Source organism: Nomia melanderi, chromosome 4 (genome assembly GCF_051020985.1).
Source record: "Nomia melanderi isolate GNS246 chromosome 4, iyNomMela1, whole genome shotgun sequence".
Lineage (NCBI taxonomy): Eukaryota > Metazoa > Arthropoda > Insecta > Hymenoptera > Halictidae > Nomia > Nomia melanderi.
The window spans coordinates 5,087,765-5,098,845 of NC_135002.1; the positions used below are offsets into that span (position 1 = coordinate 5,087,765).

General features: G+C 39.7%; 1 protein-coding gene across 1 annotated transcript in view; it reads left to right on the top strand.

The window, feature by feature from the left end:
- Positions 1–7,422, top strand: part of LOC116435125 (uncharacterized) — a 30,119-nt gene extending 22,697 nt beyond the window's left edge. Inside the window, exon 4 of the mRNA XM_031994357.2 lies at positions 292–7,422. Within this exon, the coding sequence (XP_031850217.2) occupies positions 292–414 (123 nt within the window). The 3' untranslated portion in view covers positions 415–7,422. The remainder of the gene's footprint in view (positions 1–291) is intronic.
- The last annotated feature ends 3,659 nt before the right edge of the window (positions 7,423–11,081 follow it).

The following is an 11,081-nucleotide window of genomic DNA, read 5'->3' on the forward strand; positions in this document are numbered from 1 at the left end:
ACCACAAATCTTCCATAAAATCATTGTACCAGCAATCTTTCATGCAATCATTTTACCAGAAATCTTTCATAAAACCATTTCACCACAAATCTTTCATAAAACCATTTTACCACACATCTTTCATAAGATCATTTTACCACAAGCCTTTCATACAATCATTTTACCAGAAATCTTTCGTAAAACCATTCAACCACAAGCATTTCATAAAACCATTCTACCAGAAATCTTTCATAAGATCATTTCACCAGAAATCTCTCATAAAATCGTTTCACCACAACTCAAACTGTCCAGAGTCGTTACTTCGACTGCGAGTACGACAAGAACGAGCACCAGAAGACTGACGGTGGCCTCAGCGCCGGGACGCCGATGTTCATCTCCGGGGTGATGCAGAGCTCCGGCTGCGTCCTCTTCTAAAACGCCAGAAGCGAGGCTTGACACGGCATTTAGGGGATGATTTCCGTGGCGTGCCGGATGCTTCCGCAAGGGACGAGACGTTCACGTGATCGCGCACAAACCGGGCCGACTGTTTCCTAACGGACCAGAGAGAAAGCACAAGACGAACGCCAGGACCTTTCTACCATAGTCCTGACTCTTTCGAGTGGGAACGTTACGGCTAGCTGGATTTTCCTTAACGATCATCATCTAAGGTCGACTGATTGTACGGAGAACATTGATAGAGATGACCTTCGTGAGTTTTTCTTCGGGGACTCGTTCACGAACTTGAAGAACGATTCATAATCCTTGATTCGTCTGAGAAATGTTCGAGATATATTTTTGAATAGATTTTTTGAAAACGAACGATATAGCGATGCATTTTGTTCGAATGCCTTTCTTGACAAGAACTTGATCCTTAATATAGACGTTCGATGATCGTTCGTGGAAGATCGACAAGTCAATGTTTAATAATTACTCGTATACCGCGGAAGATTATTATCATCGGATTCATTATTTTCAAACGATTCGTTCGTAAGATGTTACGTTTATTCCGTTGATCTAGGATCTCGATGATATCGAATATTAATGTATTTATCTTCTTTGTCGATTGACGAGTGAATCAATGGAACTTGGACAAGGACTCCTAAGTGCTTAAGGGTTACGAGAATACTATTTTTGAGACATGCGAACGGGAAATTTGTAAAATCGAACGGTTACCGAGGAACGGAATCGCGTACGTCGAAGTAGACCCAGAGCAAAAATGCACGAAGAAATTCGCGTGAATGAGGATCGCACGAGCGTCGAGATCAACGCGAGCGAACGCGAGTCTCCGTTTTCAGCCGTAACAGCCAGGAGCACTCCGATAACGGATAAACAACGCGCGACGGTGTTCGCGAAGGTTTACCGTTAACGACAGCTCGTTAACTTATATTTTCAATAATCCATTGTACGCGTCGGGACAGCAAACGCGGACGCGGAGGCCGACGATTTCAACTTGTCAATTGTAATCATCGTACGATGCACGTTTACAGAATGATCGAGGAAGAACGGATTGGCAGACTGGGAACCGATTTCCATAGATCACAGACCAGACCTGTTCGAACGGTTGAGATTGTACAAAATAGTCGTTGCCCCATCGACATAGTGAGCATCTGACCAAACTTCTCGACGGTGTTAGCCGTCGATTGTCAACTGAACCACGTTCTTCGTGGACGATATAGTTTCCCTGGGAAATCGCGATAACCGATGAAACGAATCAACTGTTTGAGAGCTTGATTGTCTTTTCTTCATTTCGACTGATTAGCAAGATATTCCGACTGACGAGTGAACTCGACAGATTTGTTTTTTCATCCGAGATTCGTCGATTCTTGGAACTGTTTTAACGAGATTCGTTCAATGGTTCGTTTATTGGAATGGCGAGGAATTATGATTGCAGTCGTTCATCTGAACCAGGGACGTGGAAGACTAGCATAAATGTTAGAGATGTAAAACTGTATAAATAATCGGCATATTCGTCTCGAAATTTCCCTACTCTCGTAGATCACTGTTTTCTGACTCGAGGGATCGATTCCCATTGAACTTTCTACGTCGAGGAATGGAACAGTTTCGCTCGATGGCTCTTCTGACTCGAAGATGGCCAACGATGTATCGACACTGCTGTAACGCGCGACATCCTTCGTGAATTAAGTTCCAAATGTAGAAAATATTCCTTTCCCATTTGCAGTCGATGTGTATTTGGAATGCGTTTCGACATGGATTCTTTGACAACGACGAAATGGCCTATTAAATCACTTCTGCTGCGACTGTAATGATTCATCTGGAAGGAACAGTTCCCTTTTGAATATTTTTAAGGTAGATTCTGTCTGTCTACGTTGCGTCGAATAACGATAAGCTCAAAAATGATATTACCGATACATAATGTTACGATAAGCTCCGAATAACTATATTCTGAAGAAACATATTGAAATCAAATAATTCTAAATAGTTCACGAGGCTAACGTTCATAATTTCCCACGGATATCTCGATAATTTAGCGCAGAATTGTCTCCATTGCAAAATACATATTCCACCTCTACGATTTTTCGAATTATACGTATACATTAATCATTAACATTCTATTCTAACGCATCAAGACACAAATATTAGCAATTCATAGACTGCCCGAACAGTTCATTATCGCGAAAAATGGACGAACTGGGCTTCAAGCAGATCTTAACGATTTATTCGTGATTACCAAACAAACGAGTAACTTCGAATAGTAAATGATCTAACTATCTCCGAGTTCTCAAAGGAATTTTTACGAAATACTCTTAGACTAAATACTCTAACCAACATTAACACCGATAATCGATATTATCAGCAACACTAATTTTCAACGAATCCAAGTAGATTCACGAAAGATTCTTTCCGTCTTCCTCGAGAGCTCGGAAGATAGTTAGGCCATTCTTATTTCGAATCGCTCGTGTCACGATTGCATTGAAACGAGACATGCTCGGAGATATATTTTAATTAAAAGAAGTTGCTCTAGTAACGCACAATTCTATCCAGCGTCAGGTATCACTGGAACGACCAGAGGAATCTAGAAAGTGTATACCCGACGGATCGATATAATAGGATCGCATTCCTCGAGGTAGAAACTCAAGATCGATCGATCGGCCGGCCCCTATGATTTCGCTGCGCGGCCGAAGCACGTAGGTAGATCTCTGTAATTAACGATTGTAAACTACTGATTTCCGGCGGAACGCGGTCCGGGGAAATCGAAACTCGAAACACATGAAAGTATTATAGATCGAGCGTCGAGTACGCGTATACTCAATCGACTCGCGTTTAGCGACACTGCGGCGTGCTTGTTTGCGAACCACGCTCGTGTTTACGAGACGGCCGTGAATAATTCCGACTTCCGGCATCACCGAAACGATCACACCGAGCGGACAGTCTCGTTTTTCTCACACCGAATCGATCTCGTCGACGCTTCGCTGACCCTTTCAAGAGATTTCACGCTTTCACTTTCGACCCAGCCGCGACCAGCGATTCGTGAATTTAACCCTTTGCACTCGAGAGGTGACTCTCGGTCACCGCTTGAATTGATTTGCAAAATTGTAAAGTCTTATATATAATATTAAGCTTTGTACGATGCATCGATATATGGAATATTGAAATAAAATAACTTTCCTTCTTAATTTATATGTACTTCCTCGTTAATTAGTTTCAAAGGATATCGTCCGTATCTCGGAGAATATTGAACATTTCTAGTGAAAAACTTTCGAGTGCAAAGGGTCAACCGTTTGAGTGCTGAGGAGCGCCGTAGCGCTCTTGTGTTGTGCCAAAATTGCGGAGAGCGCTGTTTATCAGTATCAATTATAATTTTCTTACTATGTTTTTCGAGAGATAAATCGAAGTAAATTTATTTGAATGAATGCTATTTTTTTGTAATAACACAATATTTGTGATCTCGTTAGATAAGTACTTGTATTCATTTTTTTGTATACACACCCAATCTGTTCCGCATTTTTGGTAAATTATCCACAAAAGTTGTTTAGCATCCAAGCGGTTAATGAATAGGTGCGTGCGATCTGTTTTGAATGATTAACACGTTGAATGCCACGCGATTTCGCGGAGCGAAACATAGAGAAGGGAAGAAATATTAAATCATTTGATTGAATTGGATTGTTGTTTAGAATTGTCTCGAAATAATCATCGTTTCGTTGAATCAACTATAGTAATTCGATATGGGGTCGCACGTGACCCATAGCATTCAGCGTGTTAAAGATTAATGGTTGAATTATTAAAATTGAATTTATTTTAGTCATTGAAAATACATTAGATTGTTAAGAATTTCAGTTATTTCAATGGTTCAAATGATTCAACGAAATTTTAATGATTCAACGTGAACAAATTTTGTTTATTGCGAATGGATACGTAGTTCAATAATGATTTTCCTATGTGATTTTCGGACTCGAAGGTAGATCGTAGCAGGGTTAAGAAACTGGAACACTAGCACTCGAATATAATTGCAGTAGGACCTCGGTTAACCGAGTCACTGTTTTACTGCTGTACCTATTGTCCAGATTTTTCGAAACTATCTTCTTTTCATCGATACTAACGATAAGACACCTTGGAATGTATGATTCTATACGTGAACAGTGTATCTGTCATACTTTTAACACTAGAACTACCAAGCACCGAAATTGACTTTCTGAAATTCCTCTATAGAAACTACAAGAGTGCATCTATTGAAACTTCAATTGATTTACAATTCAGTTTGCGTATTGCCAAATCAATTTCTTTAATAACTTCTTAATGAAGAATCTATTATGTTATTAATAATCGTAAAAAGGAGAAATCAGTGGGTCAGTTTGACTCGTTCGGTAGTTTCAGTGTTAAACGGATCGTACCATTAAGGTAATCTATCTTGAAAGGGTTGAACAATAGAGGAAAGGACTAACGATGCAATTGATACTTTCAAGATGCTTTTAAAATCACTGCTTCGAGGAGGCGGTCTCCCGAACGAACGCGTTCGAAGTGAGCGCACACTTCGTTCCCAAGAGATCCCGCGATTCGCGCTCGTCGCGACATCGAGCGAACGAGACGTTAGATAGAGGGAAACACACACAAGTGAAATTCTCGACGAATTACATGCGACTCGATTGTCTGTGCACGATGTGGCTCGGATCAGTGCAACGAAGATTAAAATGTATCTTCTCCCTTTCTTTCGAGTATGAAAAGATGTTCGATCGAATTCTTAAGAATATTTTTCACAGAAAAGCGACCTTAACGAATATTTTACACTTTCGTTGAGTAACACGTTCCTCGATGCGTTTTATATATTCAACGATTCGTTGTTATTAAGGAAATAATCTTTGCAACATGAAATTCTCTGCACTCATCCGGATCGAAATGTATCTCGGACGTCGGTCACTTAAATGCGAAACATAATACAGTACCTGCCTATACTTGTCTTTTCAAGATACTGTTCTTTTGTACCTCGCGCCGAAAAGAAGACGACAGAATCGCGAACAATATATTATTTCGCGTGTGTATAAAATAGTCAGAAACCTGTGGACGACCCTCGACGCTCCCCCACCATTGCCAAATATCAGTTTTTCTATCGGTGAGAAGAGCATCCGTTTTTTACGTGAGATGCGAGTTTTCGTCGGTGCGGCGAGTTGTTCTCGTCACTTAATCGTTATTAATCTTATTATAATTCTATCGATTCAACGTCACAATTGCATCAATTGCAAAGAGTATACGATCATGTAAGCATCGAACGTCAACGCCACATTAGACTTCCACAAATTATTTCTCAGCCGAAACTTCCACAAAGATTCATTTCGAGGTGATTGCTCAATTGTTTTCTCGTCTCAGTACGAAACAAAGATATTAATTGTCTAGCAGTTTCAATCGTTGGTCGCATTGCAGTTTCAAACGAGGATTGACGAAAGAAACATTTGCTCATCTCACTCTCCTCCGGGAGCTTCCATTGAATCGACAACCATCAAACCGAAAGTAAATCGTCCAACTGAATGTTCACTAAGTCAGCTGTACGGCCACAGGAAGAAAAGACTATTTCGAGCATCGAGAACAACTCGTCGCGCGATCGTAGAACATAATTTTACTACCGTCACAGTCATGTCAAGATGCGTACACACCAGGTGCACCCGTTTCATTTACGATTAACGAAGTCCTTGGAAGCTTGCGTATGTGTGTGCGTGGGACGAGATGCTTTAGAAACTTAGAAGATGTATAGCGAGAAAGAGAGAGAGAGAGAGAGAGAGAGAGAGAGAGAGAGAGAGAGAGAGAGAGAGAGAGAGAGAGAGAGAATTCGCGTGTAGTTAGAGAAAGAGAGAGAAACAGATAAGAAGTGTGTATAGTATTTTTTTGGGCCACGGATTTTTCATTAACGTCGCCGTCGGACTTGTTAAACGAGCAAGATTCTAATTACGATCATTACCGTCGTACAACGCACGCACCGCGCCTAATGCAACGTTAATCGCAACAATTACCATTCGGGAGACTAATAATCTCGACTAATTATACACGACTTTATAAATTACATTTGTGAAACGAGAACGTTGAACGATAATTATCGTCGGGAGATAATTAACCGCCCGCCACGACTGTAATTTCGCAACGGAACGAGCTTCGGAATTTTCAGTGCGTTGCACGTCTATTCGTTTCTCGAGCAACGCGATTTTATGCGAGATATTACGGTACCTCGAGGAAAATGGGTGAAATCGGAATACGAGGATATCACGAGAACGAAGGAGAGATTACGTAGGATTGCCGTTACGATCGCGTTCAATCTGACGGCGGAATTAATCAAGGATCCGGCTGTATTTTAAAGAAACTTCTCGAGCGACCATAGACTTTAACGAATTAAGATTAATGAGCCGAGGTAGAGATCAACGGTAGAAGAGTCTCCTGAGGATGGCATGATTCGAGGGAATATTGAGAAACGTATTGTCTTTCGCTGTTGTAAAATGTCAATTCCTTCGCGAGAAGACACGATCATGTGAGCGGAGAACTTAATAAAAAATCTATAAATATTATATTATATTATATTATATATATATATATATATGAATATATATATATACATGAAAATATACAATTAGCGCGTAAGCTGCAACCTCAGAGCCTAGACGTACACTGTCTAGATAATTTATTAAGATTTTTCTATTCCGGTGATGTTCGATCGTCGCGTTCGGTTTTCTTTCGGGAAATGAAGAGGGAAAGGAGACCAGAAAATGGCAGACAGGTGACGTTTTTCGGCTTTCTCTGTTAATCGATGGACGGCGACGTGTACGGTCTTATTATTCGGCGAGCACGTTCGCTAAAAATTGTACGCGTGTGTCAATACATTTATTCTGCGTGTGTAACGCTCGTATAGAGATCGGACGGCCGTTCGGCGAACGGCCGTCCCATAGAAAATGTTGACTGTAAAACTCGATGTATTCTGGTAAGTCCGCACCAATAAAATCAGGCCTAAAGGACTGCAGACGCTCCTCTTTTCTTTGCCAGGGAAATACCATCGTGCTGGCACGATGTGCTTTAACGCGTTCAACCCGGCGCATTTTTTCTCTCTAAAAAATTTATTTGCTTCAGTACTTTTCACGTTATAGTAACAATCATCGGAATCTGAGTAGCTGTGTGAGTTCTTAAAAATACTGTGGTGACTGTTCTGTGGACCACCGGTGGTCCACGCTGGGTTGAATGTGTTAAGTGTACCACCAAGTCAACCAAGGAATTCTTCTCGGATTTATGGGTTTTTTGGAGTTTTTGTATTGCTTTGTACTTCTGTTTACATTTATTGGATATTAATTGATTCAGTGGTTGATTAATTAACTAACTGTACGTTAATCTTCTTTAGTACCAAGTTATTGGTTTTGACGTTTAATCCGTATGTATCTTAGTATTCTATTATAATTTATATGATTATTCGACTGATAAATCATCAACTTTTCAAGGGTATAAGCTGTTACATAATTGCATCGCATGAAGAAATTCATTACAGCACTCCCTTGCACCTTCTCAGATGCAACGGGACAGAGCAGAAGCATCCGGTTGCCTATATTTAGGCGTTTCCCTTATTCTAGCACGACGATAACGAAAATTCTGATCTTTTGTTAATAATTTTCAACGTCTAGATGGAATTTTACTTTTCTCCGCATCGACGAAGGAAATTGTAAGTGAAGGCTCGGCGGCGCAAGGTTAAAAATAAAACCACGAAGTCTCGCGTTCCGATTTTACAACTGGAAGAAACGTGCGCTAGCAGCGTGAGCGTCGAACGATTGTACAATTATAGCCGCAACCTTGCTCCTTTCCAACAATTTGTACCGTTGTACCTGACGTAAGCCGGCTGCAACAATTCCTGGCACGTTTTATTTACAGTCCACGGTAAAACCGACTCGCCGATGCGAGCCTCGACCTAGTCAACTCGAAATATCACTCGGAATCAAACGAGAACGACGGAGAGGAACACTTTCTGGTGATTCTTAATGAACAATCAATTTATTCTTACAGCGATCTGCGTGATATGAATCATAATATGTATTATACATATTCAGAAGCTGTAAAAAAAGAGCTTTCTGACCTAGATAAAACGAAGAAAGTAAATTCTTTAAAATTTTGCACCGAAGATGTCGAAAGACATCATTTAACACTAGGTTTACGGAACGCGTGAAATTGACGCATATTGGATTTTAGAAATATTATTTTGTAAATGTTTATCACACTAACATGTACCCCAATTACCTACTATCAAATCTCCAGATGCCACAATCTAAATAAACGAGCATCAATTCTTTTAGGAACAATAGAATGAAGTGTACAATAAATGCCCGTAAATCTAGTAAATCTAGTAAATCCCGTAAATCAAGATTTTCATCAGAAACTGCGAAGAAGTATAGTTGTTATTATGTGTATAGTCGATTTTCCGAGAAAACCGGTAGTCGAAATCACGTGAGTACAACCGATTCGACGAGGTCTAAGCGCGACGCGATTATCACAACTGTCCTTGGTGCAACGCTGCAACATCCTCGCGTAGACGCGATGCATTCCGGTTTTTTCTCGGATCGTAAAGAAGCGAATAACGCGTCGGACGAACCGAGTCGCTTATGTAGCTGAAACGAGTCCGGGATCTCGATGACGACACGACATCTTTCAGACGAGCGGACGCGCGTGTAAAACACTTGTCGCGCGTGTGCTTCTCATCCAGCCTCGTTTCGATTAGCTTTTTGTCGGTGCTCTTCTTATCGTGTCGTTTCAAATTCATTTTTAATTACACGCGATCATCGGGCACTTGAATCGAAGCTTTGACACTACGACTACCGAGCAGTTGCATTGACTTTTTGAAATTTCTGTATAGAAACTCCAAGAGTGCAACTATTGGAACTTTAATCGGTTTGTATTTCAGTTTGCGTATCGCTAAATCAATTTCTTGAATAATTTCTTAGAGAAATATCTGTTGTCCTTTTAATTTTGACGTATTTGGTGGGTTTAGTGTGAGACTTTTCTGAGTAATTGTCTTCGAATGTCAATCGATTGAAGACGCTTCGTATCAACTTTCGATTTGGAAAATGAAGAGAATTATTAGAAAATTCTGGTAGATGTTTAGTTGTTTCAAAATGAATTCCTGGAAAATAGTTGTTATGGCATGTAAAATAAGAATAACGATGATCATATTGAAAACTAACGTCACATATTAAATATACAATGTCCTTGTATTCTCGAGGAAGATGAAAATATTCTTCAGAAGCCATTCAAGCTGTTATGACTTCCAGATAACGCAAAATGTAGATCTCAATGGAAATTCGTTCTTCGTATAAAAACTTGCTAAACCAGAAGCTGCAGCAGCAACTGTTTTTTCGGTTGTTTACTCGAAACTGAAATAAAGAATCCTCTATAGTATCTGTACATTGAAAATCTTCTCAAATATTGCACCAATATTGCACCAATATTACACCAGTTATAATATCAAATATTTTAACGAATCAAAGAAACTACCCTGAAATTATTCGATTTTCCACACATCCAAATTTTCTACTGAAAAGGAAAATAAAAGATCGAAGGTATGTTATAGCATTTTTCATTTTTACTGGAGATACCATAAAAATTAGTCGCAGTTGCTGATAAATTACAAAACCGTCTGGAGTGCTAAGGGTTAACATTCGTGAAGAGCGTGAACAGTGATGAATTCCAATCTCAGCGTACAACTTTATCGATACAGCTTATTAAACACTTGTCTCCGCCGCTTCATTATCTCCTTCTTCTCGCTCTCCTCCGATAGCTTTCGCGTCTGTCTCTCTCCGGACCAGCACCAGTGGCGCGCCACATGGATAATCGTGGCCCTATCTTTCCCCCACCACTCGGGCACACTTTAAATTCCCCTCGTTCCCCATCCCTCGACACTTAGCGTGCTCTACACGTGTGCGAAAGTCGTATAAGCTTGTAGGAAACGCTACTTCCCTTCACGTTTCTTAACTGTTTCAGTGCTGGACAAATTTCATGGATATGCACAAAAAATGCGGAAGTGATTGGGTGTGTAACTAAAAATTAATAAGAGTAGTCATCCAATTTTATTAACCCTTTGCACTCGAAAGTTTTTCACTGAAAATATTTAACATTTTTCAACGAGATACAGACGACACTGTTTGACACTAATTTAACGATAATTCACAGATAAATTAAAGGATAAAGTAATTTTATTTAAATTTTCCCTATAGCAATACAAATATTCAATTTTATAGTTTTGCTGTATCAAATCAAGTGCTGTATCACTTCCGAATTTTTGGTGTATATCTAATTAGATAGAACAGTCAGCTAATTATATCCCGAATGTTGTATTATTACAAACAAAAATATCGATAAGTAACATTTATTCGAGTAAATTTACTTTTATCTATTTCTTGAAAAACATGGTAAGAGTAATTTTGACATAACGCAAGAAGAGCGCTATAATCCTCAACATTCAACCGGTTAAATAAATTAGCCCTCCGCGTTCCGAAGAAAAAGAACGTTCTGTTCGTGAATGAATTCGGCAAACGAACCTCGTTCTTCAGTGTTCCCTGTAAATTATAACGATAATTCGAATTAACGGTGACAAATAGAATACACGGACAAATATATCGGTCCTGTGTATTTTAATA